The sequence below is a fragment of the Chelon labrosus genome (assembly GCF_963514085.1).
Source record: "Chelon labrosus genome assembly, chromosome: 15".
Lineage (NCBI taxonomy): Eukaryota > Metazoa > Chordata > Actinopteri > Mugiliformes > Mugilidae > Chelon > Chelon labrosus.
The window spans coordinates 27,676,177-27,703,747 of NC_140348.1; the positions used below are offsets into that span (position 1 = coordinate 27,676,177).

At 42.4% G+C, this 27,571-nt stretch overlaps 2 protein-coding genes across 2 annotated transcripts in view; one reads left to right on the forward strand and one right to left on the reverse strand.

The window, feature by feature from the left end:
• Positions 1 to 784: 784 nt before the first annotated feature.
• sult6b1 (sulfotransferase family, cytosolic, 6b, member 1) lies at positions 785 to 12,979 on the reverse strand. Its single transcript, XM_084561184.1, has 7 exons — positions 12,654 to 12,979; positions 8,312 to 8,424; positions 4,129 to 4,218; positions 3,812 to 3,935; positions 3,071 to 3,165; positions 1,513 to 1,669; positions 785 to 1,354 (listed from the first exon to the last, which is right to left on the reverse strand). The coding sequence occupies exons 1-7, from the start codon at positions 12,844 to 12,846 to the stop codon at positions 1,227 to 1,229; spliced, it is 900 nt and encodes a 299-aa protein (XP_084417310.1). The 5' UTR covers positions 12,847 to 12,979; the 3' UTR covers positions 785 to 1,226.
• A 3,990-nt stretch (positions 12,980 to 16,969) lies between these two features.
• The window catches only part of LOC311500065 (protein NLRC3-like), a gene marked incomplete at both ends in the record, with an annotated part of 33,592 nt that continues 22,990 nt past the window's right edge, over positions 16,970 to 27,571 (forward strand). The window contains 5 exons of the mRNA XM_084561240.1: positions 16,970 to 17,106; positions 21,269 to 21,347; positions 21,493 to 21,721; positions 21,891 to 23,718; positions 27,345 to 27,518. Of these exons, the coding sequence (XP_084417366.1) occupies positions 16,970 to 17,106; positions 21,269 to 21,347; positions 21,493 to 21,721; positions 21,891 to 23,718; positions 27,345 to 27,518 (2,447 nt within the window). The remainder of the gene's footprint in view (positions 17,107 to 21,268; positions 21,348 to 21,492; positions 21,722 to 21,890; positions 23,719 to 27,344; positions 27,519 to 27,571) is intronic.

A 27,571-nucleotide genomic window follows, 5' to 3' on the forward strand; every position in this document is an offset into this window, starting at 1 on the left:
ACAGAGTGACACACAGACAGACGTTCCTTGCATTATTAGATAGATATAGAAACATACAAATTACATGATCATATAATGTAATATAATATAATATATTTACCATAAATACACATTTTTGCATCCTATTAATCCGTCCTATGTATATAATATAGCTTTACTTCTGTCTCTAGCAATTTTTTATTTTATTTTAATTTTCCTAGATTTGTACATATATTTTATCTTTTATTTTTCTAGATTATTATTTTATTTTATTTTATTTTATTTTATTTTATCTTTTATTTTTACTTGAGTGTTTTCTTTTATGTGCAACTGAGCTGCTGTGACCAAGCAACTTCCCTTATGGATGAATAAAGCTTGTCTAACTCTAAGTTGTTAAAATGATCACATTCAAGTTACAACCAGGTTACAACTAGTCATATTTGTTTCCTCTTCTTCTTCTTTTTACCCCACAGGTGTCTCCAACCTGCTCAGCGACTCTAATCAGAGATGAACTGTTTCCATGGAGACCGAATGAAATGACGTGATCAGATATATGTGTTCACATCTAAACATCAACCACTGGTGAAGAGGAGTGTCACATCTGGTGGAAACAGAACTCAAGAAGAAGAAGAAGAAGAAGAAATTCAACTTAAGTTTAGAATTTCTTAGTTTTAATTAATTTGAGGAACTGTTTCACTTCTTCTTCTTCTTCTTCTTCTTCTTCTTCTTCTGCAAATTTAAACCTTATTTTTTCTCTGGTTGTTCTCAAGATCAGAGTCAAACAACTGGAAATCTCAGTGACCTGCAGAAAGACTTTTTATTTTTCATCCAGGCGTGTGCAATAACATACACGCTGTACATATTTAAAACAAGTGTTTTTTCACATTAGTGCACCAGTAGGTTTTCAGGTTGCTGCCTGCGTGAAGACGTTTCAAACAATGGTCGATAAAACTGTCTGGAACCAGAAAGCCAAGCCAACCTTCCTGTGTTTGTTTTTAAGTCACATAATCATTAGCCAGACTTTGACTTTTAACATTTTCATTTGTGAAACTAACCCATAATGCACTTTTCCCTTCCTTGTTTTTCTTCTCTGGGACTTTTGGCCCTGTACTGAGTCTGGCAGGCTTTGCACCACCTCCAAACTTCTCCTCCAGTTTTAGATAGCATGTCCGACTCAGCTCTGGCCAGGAAAGTCCCTCAAGCTCTCTTCCTACAAAGCTTCTTTTGTCATCTTTCTTTCCCTTTCTCTATTGACAGTGCTGCTGGTAGTTGAGTTTGGCTCCCAGTTTGGTTCCCGCCAGACGTTTTTCAAAGGCCTCGTCCATCTCTTTGCTCTGCTCTGCTGTGAAATGGTTCTTCCAGTCTCCGACCTCACCTGCACGTGGAGAGAAATGTGACACAGTTTAACATCTGCGTGAAGAAGTCTGAAGAAGTCTTCAATTCTAGGGTTTGAAGAAGCTACTTGGATGAAACATCTTCAAGAAACTACAAAGTCATATTGTTGTGGTAAAGCATTAAAGCGTCCTGGGTCACCTTTCCGGAAGATGACGTTTCCCATGTTGCCGTGGGAGTTGGCCGAGCTCTCCTTCATGGCACTGAAGGTGCTCTTGGCAGCGATACTCTGCACCTGATCCTCCGTCAGGCTGTAGCCGAAGAAGCTTGAGATCTGACGGACGCCCTCACCCAGGTCCTGCAGGACAGAAAACAGAGAGAGGCATTTATTGGTACTGTGCAAGGTGACTTTTCAAACAGATGGAATTATGATTGGGAAAACGGTGGACACAGACAGAAAAAGGTACTAAAGTAAATGCACCTCAAGGATTCCAAGTTAATTTCCAGGTCCAGTCAGCATCCATGTGTTCAGAAGTGTTTCCATCAATGTAATGAGACTCAGGTGTGGTTCAGTTCCTGGTTTAGTTTCAATAAATCAGGGATTTGTCTCAGTCTGATCTTCACAACACATGTTTGTGGACAAAGGAGCTTTCTGAGGAGCTCAGAGAAAGAGTTGTTGTTGCTCATCAGGCTGGAAAAGGTTCCAGAACCATCTCTAAAGAGTTTGGAACCCACAAATAATCCACAGTCAGACAGATTGAAGACGACTGTTCCCCTCTACAGGAGTGGTCCACCAACAAAGATCACTCCATAATAGTCTGAGAGGTCCCAAAGGAACCCAGGGGAACTTCTAAGCAGCTAAAGGCCTCTCTCTCATTGGCTGATGTTAATGTTGATGAATCCTCTGAACAACCATGGTGTGATGGACAAAGACACTGCTCTCCAAGAAGAACATTTCTAAACATCATGTGGACAAGACAGAAGACTATTGGGACAATGTTTAGTGGACAGATGAGACCAAAGTAGAATAGTTTGGTTTAAATGAGATGAACCAACACTGCATCATTCCAGCATCAGAACCTCATCCCTCCATCAAACATGGGGGTGCTAATGTCCTGGTTTGGGCCTGTTCTGCTGCAGCTGGACAAGGACGGCTTGTCATCATTGATGGACCAATGAATTGTGAATTCTACCAGTGAACTCTAAAAGAAAATGTCAGGACATCTGTCCATGAGCTGAATGTGAAGAGAAACTGGGTCATGCAGCAAGACAACAAGCCCAAGAACACAAGTGGTTCTACAAAAGAACAGTTAAAGAAGAACAAGATGAATGTTTAGGAACGGCCAAGTCAAAGTCCTGACCTTAATCCAATAGAAATGTTGTGGAAGGACCTGAAGCAAGCAGTTGATGTGAGGAAACCCACCAACATCTCAGAACTGAAGTGGTTCTGTTCTGAGGAATGGGCTAAAATTCCTCCAAGCTGCTGTAGACCACTGATCAGCAGTTACCAGAAACATTTAGTTACAAGGAGGTCACAGCAGATACTGGACACAAGGAGGCACTGACTTTAACACCTCACTGAAAATGAACAAATGATTAATTTTCTTGAATAAACACATGCACCAGTTTCATGTGTTTGATTGGGTTCTCTTCGTCTACTTACAGGACTTGTGTGAAAATAATTTTTATGTTTTGAGAAAATTACAAAGGACACAAAACCTTTTAAGCAGCTCTGTGTCTAATTAAATGTGTTGTTTACCTGTTTTAAGTCTTCATAGGTGACAATCATGACGTTGGGGTCGTCCATCCTCTTGTCCCAGGCCAAGGCATGATCAAAGTATGACCCCCAGACAACTACACAACAACGCACAGGTCACCCAGTAAGCCTTAAAACATGACTGCACAACGTTTAGGCTGAAAATTAATTCAGAATCTGGTCAAAAATACAGCAACGGCCGTGTCTTTCTAACTTCCTCAGTTTTTGTTTTATTCATTTAAATTATAGAAAAATTACCTATAAAATGTTGTTTTATGTGTCGTTTGTTTCTGAATTCACAAAAATCTGAAAGTATGATGTCTCTCAATAGAGCGTTGGTTTATTGTAGTTTTTATGAATATTTTATTTTTAATTGCGTCGTCTCAAGCTACAGTACATTGAGCACCATAACTTTTGATCAAACCTCATGTTATCAGTCCACAGATAAACTCTTCTTTTCTTTCCATGTGATAAGAATCATTTTATTGGCTGAAGTAAACTCAGTAAGTGAGGAAACAGTGGCTCTTTTGTTGCCGTTATGGCTGATGAATCAGCTGTGTGATGTTTATGAAGCCATAAAGTCAAACATGTTGATTGCAACATCTTCTGCAGCTTGTGTTCAAAATCAAGTTTCACCGACAAACATCACAAACTGACATTGGATTTCGTCCAGTTTCTCTGTATCAGATGAGGTTATTAATGAATAAACAAACAAACGGTGCTGATGCTGATCGGTTTGCTCACCATCTCCCTTCATGAACTCAGAGTAGAAGGAGTCCCAGGTCTGGGTTGGAAGGACCGGGTTGTCCTTGGAGAAATGGTAGAAGGAGACCAGAGTGTCTTTGGGGTTCCTGAAGATCACCAACATCTGAAAATAAATAAATAAAAAATTAGGATTTCATTGATTATTTATGTTCAGACAGTGAAACAAAAATGTGGTTTTTTTTGTTTTTTTTTTGCACGTAGTTGGCACCATTGCCACTGCCTTAGTTTGAAGTTTGAATCTGGATTAAAAGAGAATCATTCTCTCTACATTAGAGACTGAAGGTTTTAAATCTTACCTTGGTTTTCTTTTCGTAGAAGGACGCTGGGATGTTGTCGGGGTGAAGGTGAGTCCCCATGAACCTCGGAGATGGAGCCTCATTCACGACCTGAGAACAGAGGTGGGCAGACTCAATCATGTTCTGAATGTGTGACCATGATGGTATGATGTGATAAACTCTGTTTTGGTCACCGTGGCAACCTTCTCGGAATGATTACTTCGACCACAGAGAACTGGGCCATGTTCACGTACGTGTGCTTTTTAATCCGTTTATCACAGAGACAATCGTCTCGTCGTGTTATCTGACGGCGCTGAACTTTCACCGGCTTCTGAGGAACAGCAAAACATCTCTTCACCTCACGAAGTTTCTGTTTGATTCCCTCCACTGCACATGTTTAAGAATGACGGGTAACGATCTAATGTACAGGTTCTTCCAGATAAATCCTGTCGATCATTGTTTGTTTTTGGAGGTGTTTGTGTGCAAGTTTGAGCCAAGAACAAACTGTTGCTGTAGTTTATAGTTTGCTGAGTCAGGTGGCGACCTCTGCTATCACCTGGCACGTGCAGAGGGGGTGTGGTAACAACTCAGATCTTCCCTGGTCGGTCACATGATCCACGACGTGCCCAGACGTGCCCTGCAGCTAAACACTGGTAAGCTGCTAGAGACGACCACTAGTCTCCCCTCCTGAAGAAGACAGAGGGAGTAAAAACCTGGTCCGGTGAGTAGCTTTGCAGCGGTGTTCGTTTGTGTGCACGGTGTGTTCTTGCAAGATGACTGACGAAGTGAGGTGAGCAATGACCATCCTGTGTGTCGTCTGACTCTGCACACACACCTCTCACAAGTTATAGCCGCTAGTCCAGACATCCCAAGTCTCCCGCGACGTCCGGGAGTCTCCTGCATTTGAAAAGCGCCTCCTGCAAACCCGCCAGTAATTAAGAGTCTCCCGCAACTCGTGCAAATTTCGAACCAGAGCCATAGAAAGAGACTCTCTTTCTGATGTTGACCTCCCTGAAAGTTTCTGCAGGTCGGGACAGCGTCCTGTCAGGAAAAAGTATGTGGGCTTCTTTTTGTTTCTGTATGTTTCTCTTGTCAACGTGCATTAGAGAGACATCATGTATCTCTCTAATGCAGGCAATGAAGCATAGGCTGTGTTATTTCACTAAAACTATGCAATGCACATGCATATTCACATAATTTTGGACTACTGATCAACCCTAACCCAGTAAATACAACAACAATAACAATAATAATTAGAAGAATTTGAATTGTGATTTTCTCAATCTCTCATTTAAACATATCAGTACTTGTTTTATAATATTCACACACAAAGGCAGATTATAAATGGATTAAATTCATGGCTACACAGTACAATTCTTGAAAAGGTATGAAATGTCACTATGTGTGTCTGTGTGTGTTTTATGTGCAAACAAAACTTGACACCCAAGTGGCAATTCAAAGGATATTCCAGTCAACCTCAGTGACATTTTTCAGGGCATGGGCAACAGGAGGTTGCTGTTATAACTGCAACAAAGAAAAATGACACAAACACAACCCCCCCCCCCCCCCCCCCCATTCTCTTTCTCCCATTATTAACGTTCCCCTTTCAGTTCATGTAATATGAATACATGTCTGTTAATGAATACAGGATGAAACATGTCGTGTTGAAGTCATGTTTGTGTCAAAACAGTTGGTTGCATCAGGTTTTACTGAGGTTATAAAAATAACGAGGTGTCAGAATTAACTGAAAAGCAAGGACTCCAGGAAGAGTAGCTACGGTTCAACAGTCCATTGTCTAATGGTGATCTAAATTCAACTTAATACATTATCTTTATACGTCCTAAATTAATGCACAACTTGGTTGATGGCTATGAGGATATAGGCTGTGTCTCCTTTATTCTCTTCCTCCTATTAATGTTCCCTGTTCAGTTACGAATGATCAACAACTTGTTCTGTTTAGTTGAAGCAGTCATCCTTGGCTGCAGCCTCTCTCAGCGTATGTCACAGTAACATTCAGCTGTCACTCTGAGCCATTTTCAGTGTTAGATATCTTTGCATCTTGTCATGATCACATAACACTTGTTTAATCAGCTACTATCTCTCCCATGCTCTTTTTAGTGTCTACACCTCAGATCAGTACAGCCCACCTCCACCAACCCCCTCAACAGAAGCTGTTCAATGTACAACATCAGGTAAAACACAGACTGCTTTTGCTTTGCACTGGCCTCTAATGAGGTGTGGACAATGGTATGATATGTTTTGATTCCATGTAGGATTGTTTTGCATAATTTATGGTAATTTGTTCAGATAAAGATGGAGGGGGCAGATGACATGGATCTGATTGTATACAACCAGTTTTACAGTGAAGTATTGATAATGTTGGTGGAGCAGAAACTCATGCATTAAATATGATGTAATTATGATAATTTAGGAGCTTTTTTCAGTGGAATCATATTAGAAATTATCATGAAATATCATTGTTTACTTCGAATTATCACAGAAGGACAAAGCTGTTCTGTAAACATTTTAAATTTCCCCTAAAAATAGAACCAATAATGAAACAAAAAGAATAAACTCTTTAAATGCGTAACTGATCACAGATAGCAATAACTAAACTTTAATTTCACCAAATCTGCCCTTGAAAAAAGGTGGTGTTTTTTTCTGAGTCATGTCAGACATTTACATTTACTGAACGGTCACCGAGGAGAAACATCTCATCTCCAGAGACGTCATTAGCTTCGTTTTCTGAGTAATAAAATATCTGCTCCTCAACCAATGACCTCCGATACAGCACATCCTCAAGTGAAGTGTCATGTTGTTAGCAAGTAGCACGAAGCTGCAGCAGAAACGTTCTGTTTGATTATTGTGACTGAATTAAAACAAGAGAGAAATAGTTTAGAATAGCTGAAAGCAGTTAGCGTATGGTTCCTGAAGGATCTGGAGCTCAGTGTGACATCTCTGGCCGTTTCCAGCTTGGCAGAGAAGCCACGCCCTTATTCCTGCAAAGCTCTGCAAGAATAAGGGTGTGGCTTGATATAATTTATATTTAACATATTTTTGAAAGCTTTAAGTTATCTCTAGAGACCAAAACGTTTTTTGTACAAGGCTGTAAACATGTTTATTTAATACAAAAGTCTATGGGTTTTTTTGAGCCTCTAGTGGACGTTATAGGAACTGCAGATTTTAACATTTCAACGTTCGTTGGTGTAGTTTTTCAGTTTAATATTAATCACATTGTATTTGGATCTTTAGCATTTCTTGGGAACTAAATAGCTGCAAATTTTTAGGAAGTCATAAGAAAGGTTTCCACGAAAGTACCTGGAAAATAAAGTCACATACCTGAAATCACAGTCGAAATTAACTTTTTTCTGAAATGTTTTGACATATTTATAATGAAGGTCTATGGGAACTGACTCATTGTTTGGAGCCTCTAGTGGATGTTAGAGGAAATAGAGCTTTTGACATTTCAACGTTAGCGTCATTCTTCAAACTTAAATTTTTTTTTTAGCGTGAGGAGTTAAGACATAATGGGTTGTCTTTCAGCTTAATGTCAGTCAATATGGAACTTCAGCATTTCTATTTTTCATGAGAAAGGTTTCCAGGAAATTACCTGGAAAATTAAGCATGACCTAAAGTTGAAGTTCAGTGTTTCCACTACAAATCCCAAAAGTCCATAAAAGGGAAAAACATACTTTATTGAACATTTTACGTATGTGTGTGGCGTCATCATATTTATCATGGAGGTCTGTGGGGATTGACTTGCTTTGAAAACCTCTAGTGGACGTTAGAGGAACTGCAGCTTTTAGTTTCATGTTTCAGTCGGAGGTTTCTGATTGGTTTTGAGTGCACTGGTTTCCTAAATTTAATTTCGTCAAAAACAAATCTTGTTTGTGAAGACGTCAGGAGACTCTATGAACTTGTTTATTTCTGCTGGAAAGTTTCTAACTAGTTAGAGGAACGTCATGCTTTATTCTGTCCATCTGCACAGGTCACACTGATAACAGGCCGGTTAATAATCTACTTGAAATGAATATCCAGTTTATTGTCCTTTAATCAGGAGTGCACCCAACCTTATCAGAAGAACACTCATCTATATATTCTGCAAGCTAAAGTGTTTGTGGAGCTGATAAAAACACATCTCCATGAGGCCGAAAGCTTCAGACCGCCACAGACAAAACTTCTAGGTATGATATTTTATAAGTACCTTCAAAACCTCTGGCCCGAAAAACTCGATCAGCGGTGGCATCTTGGATTCCATTTTGGTCCCTGTGGCCTCGGCAATGATCTTCTTCAACACGCCGACCATCCAGTTAAAACCTGCACGCACCAAAACATCATGTTTCATGCAGGATTTTGTATCTTCAGGAAGTCTATCTGTTGAAACAAGGGGAGCTGGACTCGTTGGGTTTCTTGAAGACGTTTAGTTCAGAGCGAAGCGTTTTCAAGAAACCCAACGAGTCCAGCTCCCCTTGTTTCTTCACTGAAACCCTCACAGTCATAATGCAAAACATTTTTCATGTGCGTCTAAGAGGAAAAAAGCAAGAGACAAGTTTGAGAATCCGTCAAAGAATGCATCCCACACTCAAGGCCTCTGCAGCTGCTGCAGCTCATTTCTTTTCCATTGTTTTCTCCTGGTTCTCTTTGGCAGCGAGCCACGGTGTTCAATCTCCAGACTGAAGCATTACCCTGTTTCCCTAACACATCCTGGCTGTTTAACTGTTGGGGAAACATTTAAAGCTGTCGACTGGCTTCCAGTCTGACCTGGGCAGTTAGAACTTAAAAAAAGTCCCATATATTCCTTCATCACCAGGGATGTTTGTTTCTGACCTGGTTCCTCTGAGGATGGAAGCTTCCAGGGTTCAGATCTAATCTGAGCTTTGTCTCTAAAATAAATCAGATCTTAACATGTGAGAGTCTTTCCATCTTGTTCCAAAATCTGGATCATGCCTCCAAGTCAACAACCAGCTATTTCCTCCTTCCTTCTTTCTGTCCTGCAACTCCTTCATCCTTCCTTCCTTTCCTCGTCCTTCCTTCCTTCCTTCCTTCCTTTTTTGATACGGCTATTAAAAGCTTGAACATAAATAATATATAAATAACTTTAACCTTACCTTACCTTTAACTGCAATTAAAGGCTTTCTATAACTTTGGAGATCTTTTGATTAGTTTATGGTCTTGCTTCTGTTTAAAACTAAATAAATCAGCTAAATATACTAACTGCTAATATAATATAATAACTAAATATACTGCTTTTTCTATCTTGTCACTTTTTGGTCCCTATTTAAGGGATAGTCGTCTCAAAACCAAACAAAACCAAAAAGTATTTGGCGGTTTAGAAAAGAAAGCAGGAGACAGAAAATGTTGAAAAACCAGCTCGGTCAGCACATGATATGGCCCGCACAGAAACCAGCGAGGGGGTGGGGAAGTCTTTCAGTTTAACGTTGACTTTGTTGAGGTAAAGGTCGGGTTAATCTTCCTCCAGCTTCTTCATATATCACCAAACGTCAGGAAGCCATTAGCAGCCTTCTGTGTGAGGCTGTAATATCCAGAGGGGGCGTGGAGGCTTCAACCATTTAAAAACCGGCCTCTCATTGGCCGACGGAGGACATGTACAGCCACACACCCGCAGATAAATAACTTCCTGAGTGGGCCTCAGTCCGAGCAGGCCCCTGTGCATGGAGATGTGGGATCTAACATTCCCCTCGAAGGCGATTAACTCGTCCGTCTTCATTATGTTTCCCCGCTGTGCAGAAAGCCTCTACAATAGCAAACATTTCCCAGCAAAGAAAACATGTCACATTCCTTGAACGCACCGCGGCGACAGTAGGAATAGCGCACACACAAGCGCTTCGAGAATAAAGCTGCCGTTACATGGCGTGTTTCAAAAAAAAAAAACAATAAATCTTCATCACATCCAGGCAGGTGTTAGAGCAGTAGCCAAAATTCCTGCAGAGTAATGTCAGTGAAGGCCTCACTGAGGCTTCACAGGAGGCTGCGAAGTTCAACACTTAGAGTTAAACTGGGAAATATGCTAATTTGTTTCCTTTGCAAAGAAGAATGTAAAGCTACAGCCAGCAGCTATAGTTAGCTTAGCGTAGCTTAGCTCAGACTGAAAAGTTTCATCAATTCAATCAATGTCTCCACATTTGTTTTTATTGTTTTACTGTTTTTAATAGTTTGTCTTACCTATGTACAGCACTTTGTTTCAGCTGTGGTTGTTTTTAAAGTGCTTTATAAATAAAGTTGAGTTGAGTTGAGTCCTGAGGCCAGAACTAGAGACCTGATCTCTGCAGTGGTGGTTCATCAGGGCCAGTAAATCCTTCTCTGCTGGACTAAACTTTATCAAAATCACTGACTTACATTTTAATATCTTCTCATTAATTTTACTAAATTTTAAGTTTTATTAAGTTTATTCTTTTCATGTCATGTCTTGTCTGTCTCTCAGCTGTGGTGCTTCTGTCAGTGTAGCTTAGCATTAGAGCTTTTATCCAATCATATTTCATCATCATGTGTTGCTGGAGTCAAAGAAATCTTCCTGGGCCTTCACAATTAAAACTGAAACACATCGTAATGATGCTGTTCCTTTAACCAATCACATTTCTAGTTGGTATTCTTAGTCCTTCTCTGTGGCCTTTAAGCTAAGCTAGCGGTTCATGTTCATCAGTTGCTAGCTGCACTACGTTAACGTTTTGATAGCTATTTGTTGAAGCCACCATGGAGGAAGGAGGAGAGGCTATCCATTTGGTTGCAGATCTTCTTAGAAAGACATTTTCACGGCGGACTTTGAAGGAAAAGCTGGATATTGTGAGGAAAGGCCGCCCAACCCTGGAGCTAGCTAGCCTGACCCAGCCGGGGAAACTTTCAGGTGAGCAGCTATGAGCGCTACCCTTGGTTGACAGGCTCTGAGGAGAACTCTAAATAGTTTCTAAAGTTCTGGTGATAAAATGAATTATATTTACATCTGTTATGTATATTTCTGTCATTTTATTGGGTCGACATTGATGCTTCTGCTGGATTTGACGTATGTGGCGCTGGTGGCTGCAGAGAGTGAGAGGAGACTTTATGAAGTGAGTTTCTTTCTTTAGTAATGACATTCATCTCTCTATATGAGATACCTGTCTATGATGCTACGTCCTGTTTTATTGTTGATGGTTTCTATAGCAGTGGAGTCATGACCATCGCATTAAGACGTGTTTTAATGAGGCTGAAGGTCAATGAAGGTCTAGGTGGAAAATACACGACCTAACACTGGATCTCAGCTCATAAATAAAAGAAATTGGAATCTTTTTTTTTTTTTTTTTTTTTTTGAGAAGTTGGAATCTTGTGGACAGGGACGTTGGAGACGTGGAGACATCTTGGTCGTTTCTAAGACTCTAGACATTCAAGACTGGACCTTTCTTACTTTACTTCTTGACGTCTTTCTACTTCATCACTTTCTTTTCCTCACCTTCTTCCATTTAGTTGTTCTTCTCCTTGTTTGCTTCCTCCTTCTCTTCTACTTCTTGTTCTCCACCTCCTCCTCCCTCTTCTTCTTCTTCTCCTTGTTCTTTTTTCTCCTCCTCCTTTTCCCTCTTTCTATTCCTCTTCGTCCATCTCCCTCTTCTTCACCGCCTCCTCGTTCTTCTTCGTCTTCTTCTTCTGTTCTGTTTCCAGTAGATGTGATGCTCTTCTTCATCTATAAAGTTCTCCAGTCATGTGTTGGACGTAAATATGTGCATCCGCTCACATCGTTGTTTGATCTGGTCTCCATGGTAACAGTTATATGTCTGATCCCGATTGATTGATCAGCTGACAGACCGGTTTTAAATGACTCCATTATTCCCTCTCTGAGTTACAGCCTAAAATAAACAGTGTTTTTATTTTTTTAATCCTCTCCTTGAGCCGTCGATGGAGGTGAAAGTGGAACATTTTTTTTTAAAACCAAAGCTCTCGAGCACCGCCTTCGTGAGAACAATTCAGTTTCATATTTACCCTTCGGGCGAGCACGAGCGGTCTGTAAAAAAGCAGCGTTCACAATCATTAACAAACGAGCGGCAGGTCAAAGGTCAGAGCGTGGACAGATTGTAAGACAATGGGACACGCTGAAGCTCCTCGTCCCTCCACCTGACGGCAAACACCGCTCTGTTGACTCAAAAACATGCTCCTCTGACTCCTGGAGGTTCTTAAATCAATGCAACATGAAGCTTCTGCTAAAGGTTTAAGACTTACATTATTATTATATTAGTTTGTGACACCTTCCTCATCTCCTTCACACTGTTTTTGTTTTTTATACAGCTTGATTTTAATTCTAATTTTTATATTTTTTATCACCAGCAATCCAACTATTTTACAAAATAAATCTTAAAATTGAAAGAATTTTTGCATCTTTTTTTTCTTTATTTAAAAAGAGGAAGCTCTCCACTTGCTCCTGTTTAAAACATAAATCTGACATTTCTTTGCAGCTTGCAGGAAAGTTTTCAGTTGTTGGTTCTGTGACATCCACAAGAACCCATTCGATCCCAGGGTCAGAGGTCACGGCGCCTTGTGGTCGTTATAATAAACGAACTCACCACATTTGGGGTACGCCACCAGCATGACGTCCTCCTCCCTGGCCTGGAAGTTCTCCACAGCCTTCAGGTTCTCCTCTGGACACATGAGGCGAGGGTACCGCACTCCCTTGTAGAGGAACAACTTGTCCTCGTCATTAGTGTCCTGCGCCCGCTTCATCCTGGACTGAACGGCGTCCTGGAAGGTGTTGCTCATCCTGAGAGAGTGAGGGACACGAAACAAGACGAGAAGACGAGAAGACGATTCAGAGAGAGAGAAAGAGGAGACGACTGCTTTCACTTCTCACCCTGGAAGTGAGCGATCGACAGTGAGGAAAGAAAAGAAAAGAAGAGAGAGAGAGAGAAAACGAGAGAGAGAGAGGGAAGTTGAAAAGGGAGTGTGTGTTTAGAGTGAAAGGAGGAGGAGAAGGAGGAGGGACCAGGCACTTCCTCCTCCTCCCCCTCCACAAACACACATACCAATGTCTATTTAATTATACTTGTGGGAACCTTTCATCGACACGACAATTCATTGATGAGGAGGAGGAGGAGGAGGAGGAGGAAGAAGAATAAAAGGAAGTGGAGGAAGAAGAAGAGGAGGAGGAGGAGGAGGAGGAGGAAGAGGGAGAAGAAGAGGAAAAGGAGAAGGTGGAGAAAGGGGAATAGGAGGAAGAAGAAGAGGATAAGAAAGAGGAAGAGGAGAAGGAGGAGGAAGAAGAGAAGGAGGAGGAAGAAGATGATGAGAAAGGAAGAGGAGGAGTAAGAGGAGGATGAAGAAGAGGATAAGAAGGAGGAAAAAGGACAAAGAGGAAGAAGAGGAGGTGGAAGAGGAGGAAGATGAAATAAAGGAAGTGGGGGAAGAAGAAGAAGAAGAAGAAGAAGAGGAAGAGGAGAAGGGGACAGATGAAGAGGAACAAGAAGAAGAAGAAGAGGAAAAGGTCAAGGTCCTCAGCCATCACCTGTTTGACCTCCTGACCTCTGGGAGGCGCTACAGCTCAATAAAAAGCTGCAGCAGCAGATTAATAATTATTATACCATGGTCTGGGTGAATACTCGATTCTGATTGGCTGGAGGGTGTAGGTTAACAGAAATTAATGGACTCCGCGGAAGCTTCGCGTCGGACGGTTCATGCCTCCACGTCGTCCATTAATTTCTGTTAATGGACACCTCGTCAGGCATTATCCCTTACTTATAATTAGCGACTTTTAAACTATGAAACCTTGATGTTTAACGTCTATTATGGTCTGTTTCTCTGCTTCTCTGTGTCAGTGACGATGAAAAGTCTTTGAACGTCACTTTGACTTTTCAGCTGCTCTGCAAACATCAGTCAGGATTAAAGTCGCCCACGCTCACACACCTGCAACACAGAGCAGGTCAACACAAACTCTGTTCATCTGAACATTTAATCTGAGCCATCAATCATTTAGACGCATGACAGATTATTAGTTTTCTGTTCCTACTTTGATTTGTCTTTTCTTTATTTATTTGAGCTTTCATGAACTTTCTGTTTCGACTTTTCTTCTGTGACGTTAAAAGAAGTCGCTGAGAGGTCGACTTTAAATATGGAACAATAAGTCTCAGAGCGGCCGTGTTTATTTCTACTGGAATTAATTCTGCAGTTTAATCCCTGGATTATGTTTACAGGATATTTATTTGGTTGAATATAAACTGTTGAACGTTGAACGGTTGAAATTCTTAAAATGTTCAGCAGAAAACAAATTGAGAATATTTTAATTACATTTCCTCATTTTATTCATACTCTTCTTCCTCTCCCTCCCCCTCTTCCTCATTTGCTTTCTCTTCCACCTTCTCCTCCTCTTCCTCCTCCTCTTCTTCCTCATCCTCCTCTACTTCCTCCTTCTCCCAAATCTCTTCTTTTTCCACGTCCTCCCCCTCCTCTACCCACTCATCTTCCTCTTCCACGTTCTCCTCCTCTTCTCCTCCTCCTACTCCTCTGCTTTCTCCTTCTCCTCCTCTCCCTCTTTTTCATCTTCTTCGTTCTCCTGTTTCTCCTCCTCTTCTTGCTCCTCCACTTCCTCCTCTCCTCCCTCTTCATTCTACTCGTGCTTCTCCTCCGCTTCTCCTCTTCCCCTTTTTCTTCTTCCTCCTCTCCCTCCTCTACTTCCTCCTTCTCCTCTTCCTCCTCTTCCTTCTCTTCTCCTCCTTCTACTCCTTTACTTCCACCTCCTCCTCTTCTTCCTCCTCTTGCTGCATGTTATATCCCAGATCTCACAAATAGTCAGTGGTCATCAGTGTTGGGAACGTTACTTTAAAAAAGTAATTAGTTATAGTTACTCACTACTTGTTCCAAAAAGTAACTGAGTTAGTAACTGAATTACTCTACAATAAAAGTAACTCGTTACCAGGGAAAGTAATTATTTGCGTTACTGTTAAAAAAAAAAAAGTTGCTATATGTCAAAGAATTTGGATTTTTTTGAGCAGTTTTCACAAGTCAGTTGAAATTGGTAGAACAGACAGGTGTATGTACATAACTTTCGATATTTATATATATATATTTTATATTTATATTTATATTATATTTATATATATGTATATAATATTTATATTTCGATAGGGTTTAGACGGCGAGCTATCATCTGTGGTGGAGGTATCGGTGTTTTTGGCCAGCTTTGTAGATGGTTGTGTCGTTGTGTGATGCTTCATTAAATTAGAGTTGCTTACATGCACGTTCCTCCCTTTGACCACAATGCTTTTTTTTTATTAATTGAAGTAGTGCTTATATCTCCACCTTGAAAATGCCAACTTTTCATCGGATTGCTCCTGACTCGCCATCTCTGCTGCTTCATCGAATCTCTGTTTACCTGTTGTGTGTGTGGCGCGTGTGCTGGCATGTGTGTAAAAACACTGGCTCTGATTGGCTGCCATGAAACATGACTCTGCCTTAGCCAATCATAATCGTTTACCTCGTTATTAACCCACCTCCTCAGTAGCGGTGAGCCAGGGGTGCGTTCGGATTACACATATTCAATCAATGCATAGTAACGCACCGCATTTAACGTCCAGTAACGTTAACGGCGTTGTAACGACGGGAAAAGTAATTAGTTAGATTACCCCGTTACTGAAAAAATAACGTCGTTACCTAACGCCGTTCTTTTAAACGGCGTTATTCCAAACACTGGTGGTCATAATGTTTTGGCTGATTATTTTATATTAAACAGACTGGTTACTTCCTGTTAGTTGTTTAAAAAGCTCATTTCTGACTTTCAACACTTATCTGATGTTTTTAAAATAAAAGTTTAAAGGAACCAGATACTAACTGGTGTCGCTAACGGCTAACTAGCATGACACACTTAAAGGTTCTTCATGTTATTGGATATAGATCATAAATCTAATATTTCCTTCTTTTTAAATAAATATAAATTAATTTAACAAGTTCATTAGATGAAACACTGGTTCTGGTTCTGGTTCCTCCAAATGTGACTAATATCTGTTGGTGTGTCTGGGCTATGAGGGACGAGGTCATACAGCCCCTGGCCACTTCATTAGGTACACTAGTGAGAACAGTCAACGTTATTTAGATTAGAACTGCTTCACTAGTGTACCTAATGAACTGGACGTTATTTAGATTAGAGGACTGAGCTCTCAGCTGGACTCGAACCCGGCCCTGAATGTTTCTGAACCTCCAGTGTGAGTTGAGCTGCTGGTGTCCTCAGAGCTAATAGGCTACTAGCAGAAATCTGCTGCTCCATAGTTCACGTTAAACTCAGTCACAGCTGAAAGGTAAGAGTCTGGATGAAACTCATCCTCCATGTTGTGTCTCTGAGTGATCATGGTCCGTTTGTGTCACTCGGTGCATAAATATGATTGAAGGTGATTTTCTTTCCTTCATCTTTTCATCGAGGACACAGTCGGGCTTTTATTTTGAAACTGTCTCTAGAAGTTTGATCTGCTTTTGTAACGTACAGCTGAAAGTAACTAAGTACTTTTACTCCACTACTTAATGTTGAAGAGAATCTGCTTGAAGTGAATATTTCCATGTTGTGCTGCTTTCTACTTTGACTGCTCCACATTTCACAGAGAGATATTTGACTGTAGAACGTAACGTAAAGCTGAAAGTAACTAAGTACTTTTAGCTAAGAGTAGCTCCTCCTAGCTTCCTAGCCTACCAGCTAACAGACTCAGTGTCAGTGAACGCATCATGTGTGTCCTCCATGGCTCCATCTAGTGGACTGATAGTAGAAGTACAGCACCTGATGAGTAAGAGCCAATCAGTGGAGGAGCAGCTGATCTTTTTACAGCAGAAATGATTTCAGTTGATGTTCACATGAATGATTAGTGTTTCCTCTGCAGGTGAAAGTAGAAAGTGTGAATTCAGCAGCATGGACCAGAGTGAGGACAGACTGGAGGGTCCTGGACCTGGACCTGGACCTGGACCCAGCTGTGTGTCCTTGAAGAGCGACCAGTCGAAGGATGGTTGGATTGATTTTAAAGGAGGACATGGTTCTGGTCCAAAGAGGTAAATTGTTAGTAAAGCTGTCTTACATGAGGAGCTGATGGTCCTACTTTCATCTCTCTTCCTCTTTCGGTTAAAGCTGGTTCATCACTGAGTTTATACAACATGTTTGTTTCATCCTTTTACTTCTGACGTCTCTGCTTTTAATTTATTCTCATCAGTTTTTATTCAACATGCACATTTATCTGTGGTGGTTTAGTTCCAGGATCCAGCAGCAGAGACCAGACTCTCCTGGACCTGGACCTGGACCTGAATCCAGCTGTGTGTCCTTGAAGAGTGACCGGTCAAAGGAGATTGAGGGCGTATTCACACCAGGAAGGTCCGTTAGTTCACTTGCTTTGGTCCGGACCAATTTTTTTTTTCTTTTTTTTTTTTTAGTGCGGTTCGCTTTCACACTGTGATTAATTGCAACCGGACCAGAATTTATAAACAAAAACACATGTGCTAAGGTCGTTCAGCCATTGGCTGGTAAACGTAGGCGGGGTAAAGAAGGAAGCCAAATGTCCCACGTAAATAGGCTACAATGGAGACTTTGCGTACTGTAGGTCTACTTGTTATTATGTTAGCAATATGGTTTATAAACTGAGCGCTGGAATCCCCTCTCTCTCATTTGTTTACTAAAAATCTTATATACTTCTGCATTTTTATGTGTTTTCTCCAGCATTTGAGATATCTGGACATCTGCCCAGATATCTAGGAGGCAGCGTGTCTCCTCAGAGCTCCAGGTTAAGCCACGGCTCATCTCTACCTAACCTACCTGCGTTTGTTTGCTTCACGTGTCTCTCTCTGTTGTGTGTGTCACTGGGCTATCCTACATTTCCCATAACTAGTGCAGTGCCCGTCGGAAGTATGTATTCCTATAGTGGGAGCTGAAGAAGATTTTTCAGTTGTGACCCATGTCTCCTCCCCACAAAGACATTAATTGTAATGTTTTTACTGGTGGTTTTAATTGTATTAGCAGTGCACATCTTTGTGCCCGTAGCGAGACACCTGCCCAGTTTCAAATCAATCGGGCCAACGGTTCGCGAGATGTGCGTGCCACAGACAGACAGACACACAGACGCTTCTTGATTTAAAGATAGATGCGCGAAAACTACGGGAGCTCGTCAAATCCAAAAAGGTAGATTTTTGCAACTTGGGTCGGATCGAGGTCGGGCTGCTTTCACACCATAAAGGAACCGCACCAGGGTTCGGTAGGAACCGCTCCGAGACCACCTCCTCAGCTGGGTCTCGGTCCGCTTGTTTGGTCCGCACCAGAGTTCGAGTGATTGTATTCACACCATCAAAAAGGTCCGAACCAAGCAAGGAAACGAACTTGAGTTCGTTTTAATCGAACTAAACAAGGCAGGTGTGAATACACCCTGAGATTCATTTTAAAGGAGGACGTGGTTCTGGTCCAAAGAGGTAAAGTGTCAGTAAATGTCCCGTCTCTTGGTTCTACTTGTCTTCTTGCAGACTGATGAGTGGCTGATCAGTAGATGTCTGTCCTGTTGTAGAGAGACCAGCTCTGCACACTAGTTGTTGATGGTTCTTTGGTTGTTCAGGTCCATGTGACTCAGAGATGAATCACCATCAGCAGACAGTCAAAGCCAGTAGTTCCTCAGTGATGCTGCAGCTCAAAGTCAAAGTCAAAGTCAGCTTTACTGTCAATTCTGATATGTGCAACACAGGATTGAAATTTCTTTCCTCAAAGGCCTACGGTGCGGCAACTTAAACACAAAATGTACAAATATGAAATGTAAAAATATAAGATATATATATATCTACGTATCTATATATACATACATATACACACCCATATACATATACACATATATACTACACGCATACATACCTAAAAAAAAAAATAGAATAAAATAAAAATAGAATGAGCTACAAACTAAGGCTATTGCCATCGGTCATAAAGTGGCTGGTGCGACCTCTGAGTTGGGCAGGTGCAAAGGGTATGATATATATAATACAGTATATACAATATTGGTCTCTCAGATGAAGTATAGTCCGTGGGGTGGTGGTGGTGGGGGGATCAGAGTCCCAGGTTAGTGTGTGTGTGTGTGTGTGTGTGAGCGGGGAGCAGAACGGGGAGAGGGGGCAGAGCAGGTAAGGAATTGAGCTTCCTGACAGCCTGGTGGATGAAGCTGTCCTTGAGTCTGCTGGTCCTGGCCTGAAGACTCCGCAGTCTCCTCCCTGATGGCAGCAGACTGAGGAAGTTGTGTGACGGGTGGGTGGGATCACCTGCAATGCAGAGGGCTTTGCGGGTGAGACGGGTGTCGTAAATGTCCTGGGGGGAAGGGAGAGAGACACCGATAATCTTCTCAGCTGTTCTCACTATGCGATGGAGGGTCTTGCGGCAGGACGCGGTGCAGGCGCCGTACCACGCAGTGATGCAGCTGGTCAGGATGCTCTCGATGGTGCCTCTGTAGAAGGTGCGCATGATGGGGGCCGGTGCTTTGGCTTTCCTCAGTTTGTGCAGAAAGTAGAGGCGCTGTTGAGCCTTCTTTGCGAGTGATGCGGTGTTGGTCGCCCAGGAGAGGTCCTCGGTGACGTGCACACCCAGGAACTTGGTGCTGCTCACCCTCTCCACACCAGCACCATTGATGGTCAGAGGAGCGTGCTGAGTGTGCGCTCTCCTGAAGTCTACAACAATCTCCTTTGTCTTTTCCACATTCAGGGAGAGATTGTTGTCTCTGCACCACATAGCCAGGCGGCTCACCTCGCTCCTGTAGCTGGTCTCGTCTCTGTTGCTGATGAGGCCCACCACAGTCGTGTCGTCTGCAAACTTTATGAATAGGTTGGAGCTATCCATCGGTGTGCAGTCCTGAGTCAGTAAAGTGAAGAGGAGGGGGCTCAGCACACATCCCTGGGGGGCCCCCGTGTTCAGGGTGATGGTGCTGGATGTGTTAGTGCCAACCTGCACTGCTTGAGGTCTTCCAGTCAGGAAGTCCAGCATCCAGTTGCACAGCGAGGTACTGAGCCCCAGTTGTTCCAGTTTTTGTATGAGCTGTTGGGGGATGATTGTATTGAATGCTGAACTGAAGTCAATGAACAGCATTCTGACGTAGGAGTCCTTAGTGTCCAGATGTGTGAGAGCTGAGTGGAGGGTAGTGGAGATGGCATCATCGGTCGAGCGGTTGGACCGATATGCGAACTGGAAAGGGTCCAGGGTGCTGCTGGTTTCAGGAGACACAGTGTCGACTTCTTTAGTCACGTTCTTTCTTAGTTTCCTCTTGAAAACATGACTCTCCATCATTAATGGCTGTCACTGAGCTTTCTTTGTCCTTGATCAGTGTTGGCAGCAACAAGTGAGCCATCAGAACTTTTAAAGACACTGTTTGGTAGATCTGGTGCATATTTAACTCCTGCAGCCTCTACACTCATCTGACAGCATTCACTTCACTCCTGTATCATGTAGGAAGACCACCTTTGTTCATAAGTGACCAGGATGTTAATTCATACAGGACAGAAACGTGTTAAACTGGCATCACATTAACACAGAGGAGTAAATGTCTGAGTCTAAATTGTCCATGACTCTCATCACTGTTCACAGGAATGAACCTGGACCTGAACCCAGCTGTGTGTCCTTTAAGAGCGACCGGTCGAAGGAGATTAATGATGACTTTAAACAAAGTCAGAGGTAAGTTGTTGAGCCCTTCCACCTGATGAACCAGGTACCAGGTTCTGCAGAATGTTCTGTAACTAACCACCAGTCAGTCGGTCATACAACAGGGTGTGTTTTAATGTCTCTTAAAGATCAGACTTTAAACCTGGAGAGATAACTGTCCAGGTGTATTTTATCTGAAATAACACGCAGCCAGACTTGAATTGCAGTAACAGCCATGTTTTTACATGCTACAAGGGCTGAAGCTAATATTGTATAAACTGAGTGACCTTAAAAGACGGGAGCAAACAGAGCTGCAGAGGAAGCGACCATTGTTTTAATGTTTTGAAGCTATACGCAAAATGAACTTGTCTGTTGAAGAGTAATCAGCGTTGAGTCTCTGGAAGCTGTTGAACCTTAGAAAAACATGAATATTTCTTTCTTGTGTACATACCAGTAGTTGGGAAAACAGCCCCTTAGAAGAGGTGATCAATAAGTGGATATTTGAAGCAGAGTAGTGTCTTTAGTCTTCTAATGGATGAGAGCTAATTGTTGATGATTGGTCCACAGAGTCCACCAGCAGAGCGCAGAGGTTCTCAGTGGTCAGTCTGCCCAGCAGCATCAGACACACCTGGACTCCATCTTTCTGGTCTGTACATGTACAACAACTACTTTCCATCATCTCCATGCTGCACTTTGTAGACCAGTGGATTGTCAGTGTGTCCAACATGGATCTGATGTTTGTCTCCATGAGTTCAGTCTGCTTGTGTCATTCATATCGTATTCTGTTCCAGCTGCTGGAGGACAACGTCATCACTTTTGTGAAGAATGAGCTGAAGAAGATCCAGAAGGTTCTGAGTCCAGATTACCCAGAATGCTCAGAGAGTCAGAGGGAGGATGAGGAGGTGTTGGAGGGTGAGGATGAAGAGCAGAGGAGAAGCAGCAGAGATTTATTTCTAAAGATCACAATGAACTTCCTGAGGAGAATGAAGCAGGAGGAGCTGGCTGACTGTCTGCAGAGCAGTAAGAGGATTTCTCTAAACATTGAAGCTGCTGGAGAAATGGGACGTTTACTAATGTCTCCAGAGATGAACCAAGATATATTCACACACTCATTCTTTAGAGCAATGACATGTTGGAATATTTACTGGAGAGTTTATTCATTAATCTTATTTCTTGTTTGATCATTCAGGACATTTTGCTCCAGTTTGTGGACGTAAAGTTAAATCTACTCTGAAGGAGAAGTTCCAGTGTGTGTTTGAGGGGATTGCTAAAGCAGGAAACTCAACCCTTCTGAATGAGATCTACACAGAGCTCTACATCACAGAGGGAGGGACTGCAGAGGTAAATGATGAACATGAGGTCAGACAGATTGAAACAGCATTCAGGAAACCACACAGACCAGAAACAACCATCAGACAAGAAGACCTCTTTAAAGCCTCACCTGGAAGACATGGACCAATCAGAAGAGTGATGACAAAGGGAGTGGCTGGCATTGGGAAAACAGTCTTAACACAGAAGTTCACTCTGGACTGGGCTGAAGACAAAGCCAACCAGGACATCCTCTTCATATTTCCATTGACTTTCAGAGAGCTGAATGTGTTGAAAGAGAGAAAGTTCAGCTTGGTGGAACTTGTTCATCACTTCTTTCCTGAAACCAAAGAAGCAGGAATCTGCAGCTTTGAAGAGTTCCAGGTTGTGTTCATCTTTGACGGTCTGGATGAGTGTCGACTTCCTCTGGACTTCCACAACACTGAGATCCTGACTGATGTTACAGAGTCCACCTCAGTGGATGTGCTGCTGACAAACCTCATCAGGGGGAAACTGCTTCCCTCTGCTCGCCTCTGGATAACCACACGACCTGCAGCAGCCAATCAGATCCCTCCTGAGTGTGTTGACATGGTGACAGAGGTCAGAGGGTTCACTGACCCCCAGAAGGAGGAGTACTTCACGAAGAGATTCAGAGATGAGGAGCAGGCCAGCAGGATCATCTCCCACATCAAGACATCACGAAGCCTCCACATCATGTGTCACATCCCAGTCTTCTGCTGGATCACTGCTACAGTTCTGGAGGATGTGTTGAAAACCAGAGAGGGAGGAGAGCTGCCCAAGACCCTGACTGAGATGTACATCCACTTCCTGGTGGTTCAGGCCAAAGTGAAGAAGGTCAAGTATGATGGAGGAGCTGAGACAGATCTACACTGGAGTCCAGAGAGCAGGAAGATGATTGAGTCTCTGGGAAAACTGGCTTTTGATCAGCTGCTGAAAGGAAACCTGATCTTCTATGAATCAGACCTGACAGAGTGTGACATCGATATCAGAGCAGCCTCAGTGTACTCAGGAGTGTTGACACAGATCTTTAAAGAGGAGAGAGGACTGTACCAGGACAAGGTGTTCTGCTTCGTCCATCTGAGCGTTCAGGAGTTTCTGGCTGCAGTCTACATGATCCACTGTTACACCAACAGGAATACAAAGGTGCTGGAGGACTTCCTGGAAAGAAACTACAATAACTCACGTCTGGATGAATTTCTGAACAGAGTCATGGAGAAATCCCTGGAGAGTAAAAATGGTCACCTGGACCTGTTAGTTCGCTTCCTTCATGGCCTCTCTCTGGAGTCCAACCAGAGACTCTTAGGAGGTCTGCTGGGTCAGACAGTGTCCTTCTGGAGACTCTTAAGAGGTCTGCTGGGTCAGACAAAGAGCAGACTAAGAATCATCCCGAGAGCCATCAACAACCTGAAGAAGATGAACACTGATAAAATCTCTCCTGACAGAAGCATCAACATCTTCCACTGTCTGATGGAGATGAACGACCTCTCAGTTCATCAAGAGATCCAAGAGTTCCTGAAGTCAGAGAACAGATCAGAGAAGGAACTCTCTGAGATCCACTGCTCAGCTCTGGCCTACATGCTGCAGATGTCAGAGGAGGTTCTGGATGAGTTGAACCTGGATCAGTACAGAACATCAAATGAGGGACGACGGCGACTGATCCCAGCTGTGAGGAACTGCAGAAAGGCTCTGTGAGTCCTGATCATTAACAGAATCAATCAGTGGAGATTAGTAGTTTAGTTCTTCACACGTTCTTATTCTCATTGGATTACACAGAAATTAAAACGACATTTCATTACAGTAGATGTTTATCTGATGATGCTGTAACTAGATATAAGGAGTTAATTCCATCATTATTTACCTCAGTGCCATGTGCCAATGATGTGGATGAAAGCAACCACAATTTAACTCCTGCTCTAATAGATTATTTTGTTGATGGCACTGCAGCATCCTTAGTACAACTCTAAACGGAGGAGTGTAGCTCCCTGGTATAATTCACAGTTGCGCAGTTCAAAGCAGGCAGTCCGAAACCTGGAAATAATTTGGAATTCCACTAATTCTGAAGAAGCGCACATAGCCTGGTACAGCATATTATTCATCATTATTAGAAGAAAACAAGAACAAGCCCAGATTTCTTTTCAGCTCTGCAGCCAGGCTGACAAAGAGCCACAGCACTGTTGAGCCATCTATTCCTTTAGTCCTCAGTAGTAATGACTTCATGAGCTTCTTTACTAATAAAAATTGTAGACATTAGAGAAAACATTCTTGGCATCCTTCCTCCAGCTGTCAAAGATGTAAGTACAGTGGCGTTAGAAACTTCTGTAAGACCTAATCAATATCTGGAATCCTTCTCTTCTTGTTCTACTAGATCTTAGTGCTGCATTTGACACTATTGATCATAATATTTTACTGCAGAGACTCGAAAGTGAGATCAAGATTAAAGGAACTGCATTAGACTGGTTTGAATCCTATCTGTCTGACAGATTCCAGTTTGTCCATGTCAACAATGATTCTTCTTCTACTTATACAAAAGTAAGTTATAGAGTTCCTCAGGGTCCTGTGCTAGGACAAATACTTGTCACGTTATACATGTTTCCCTTACGCAACATTATTAGAAAACCCAGCATAAACTTCCATTACTATGCAGATAACACCCAGCTATATTTATCCATGAAACCAGATGAAACGAATCAGATGGTTAAACTCCAAGCATGCCTCAAAGACATAAAGGCTCGAATGACCTGTAATTTTCTACTTTTAAACTCAGGCAAAACAGAAGTCATTGTATTTGGCCCTAAACATCATCGAATTCATCTGGTGTCATCATCTATTCACCTGGTTTCTTTGGATGGCATTACATTGGCCTCAAGTACTACTGTTAAAGACCTTGATGTTATATTTGATGAGGATACAGTGATGGAAATGTGTTCAAAACTGAACAAAAAAATAAATAAACCATCACATCATCAAATTAATATTTAGTAGTCTTGCCATTAGCACGCAGTATTCAATTCAATTCAATTCAATTTTATTTATATAGCGTCAATAACAATACAAATCGTCTCAAGACGCTTTACAAAAACCCGGCCTGAAACCCCCAGAGCAAGCCTGAAGGCAACGGTGGCAAGGAAAAACTCCCTTTTAACAGGAAGAAACCTTGAGCAGAACCCAGCTCATATGGAGGGACCCATCTGCCTCAGGCCAGCCTGGTACAGACAGAAGAAAGAGAGAAGAGAACAGCAAGATAAACATACATCTGTCATAGATACACATATCTGACTAAAGCGTACATGTGGAATCTTATGATACAAACTGATGATGTTACATGACAGTTTGAAAATGTAAGAGGAATCACAGGCAGGTTGGAGAATTGTTCATTCAGGTAGGAGTGGATAACTGCAGGATTCCATGAAGACTGGGCAGGCTGATGAGACCACGACAACAGATGTAGTATAAAGCTCCACAGGAAACGCACAACTCCAGGCCAGAGATACTCACAGTAGAGCTCTAATAAGGGCAGCACGGTGGCACAGTGGGTAGCGTTGGTGCCTCACAGCAAGAAGGTCGCTGGTTCAAATCCCTGGGGCGGAGGCCTTTCTGTGTGGAGTTTGCATGTTCTCCCCGTGTCTGCGTGGGTTTTCTCCGGGCATTTCTTCCATCATCAAAACATGCTAGGTGTTAGGCACCGGTCAGGTTGGGCCACAGTGGCAGCGCGCGCGAGTGCAGCGGCTCAGGACCAACCCTCCATGTCTGACCATGCAATTTCGTTATATGATACTTGTATAATATAATGACAAATAAAGGCTCTTTCTTTCTTCTTTAATCCTGGCTGGCATGTTCCCCTCGAGCCTTTCTCACTGTTTAGGAGTAATCTTGTCCCATTCTTCTTGAATTACTGCTTTTAATTCTTCTAAATTGTTTGGTTTACGTTTTAAAACAGACCTTTTGATAATCCACCACAGATTTTCAATGGGGCTCATGTCCAGGGATTGAGCTGGCCACTCTAAGACCTGGATACTGTGCTCCTGCAGTCAAGTTCTACTGGCCCTGGATGTGTGGCAAGGGGCATTATCTTGTTGAAACATCCAGTTTTGACCTCGACGGAACAGTAGAAGGGAGCATATGGCTTTCAAGAATGGCACAATACTTGGCAGAGTTCAATGTGCCATCACAGACAGTGAGATGACCAACACCAGCAGCACTCAATGAATCCCCAGACCATGATACTGCCCCCACCATGCTTGACAGTACTGTACATGCTGGAGATAATGCTTCGCATGGCCTTCTGTGTACCCTCACATTAGCAGGAGGAAGATAAAACTGCAAACTGGACTCAAATGACAACAGAATCTTCTTCCAATTCCTGGCTGTCTAGTTCTTGTGTGCTTGGGGCTATTTGACAGCGTTGTAGGACCTTAAGTCATGATCTAAAATTTGACGACGTACAGTACAGGTGAAACACTGGACACTAGTTTGGTTTGACCACTGCTGCTGAAGCTCCTGTGATGTCGTTCGGTGGTTTTCCCTGCACATGCGGATCAGGATGTGGCCATTTCTTACTGAAGAAACCCATGGATGCCCAGATCTAATTTAGAATCACCTGTGAACCTAACCAGGATGTCTTTGGACGGTGGGAGGAAGCTGGAGTACCTGGAAAGAACCCACGCAGACACAGTGAGAACACGCAAACTCCACACAGAATGAACCCAGTTGGCCAGGATTAGAACCCTGAACCTTCTGTGAGGCATCACCACCACACCACTGTGCCGCCCTACTCAAAATTTCTTCTTTCACCTGCGCAATATCATCAAAATTAGGAACATCCTGTCTCAGAGTGATGCTGAAACACTAGTTGATGCATTTGTGTCTTACAGGTTGGATTACTGTCATTCATTACTGTCTGACTCCAAATAACTCTTTAAAAAGCCTCCAACTGATTCAAAATGCCGCAGCAAGAGCACTGACAGGAATTAGCAAGAGAGAGTTTTGGCTTCTCTTCATTGGCTCCCTTTAAAATCTAGAATAGAATTTAAAACCCTCCTCCTTACATAAAAGGCCCTTAAAGGTAGCCTATGCTCCATCGTATCTGAAAGACCTCATTGTACTATATCATCCCAACCGATCACTTGTGGTTCTTAGAATTTCAAGGTAGAATGGGATGTAGAGTCAAACACGGTCAGAGAAGATGAGCTGAACCACTGTTGTGGAGACAAAAGGTCCAATAGGATGTGTCCAACTGTCCACTCATCAAATGCGTCATGTTCATAGAAATGTCTTCTTCCATTATAACAGATTTTATTTATTTGTCTCATGACAGACTTGTTGACTGTGAACTCTCAGAAAGTCACTGTGAAGTTGTGGCCTCAGCTCTGAAGTCCAACCCCTCCCATCTGAAACATCTGGAGCTGAGTCACAACAACCTGAAGGATTCAGGAGTGAAGCATCTGTCTGCTGGACTGGAGAGTCCAAACTGTAAACTGGAGACTCTGAGGTCAGTTTTCATTTATTTTCTCATCAGTCTTCTGAAGAATGGATCCAGTTTAG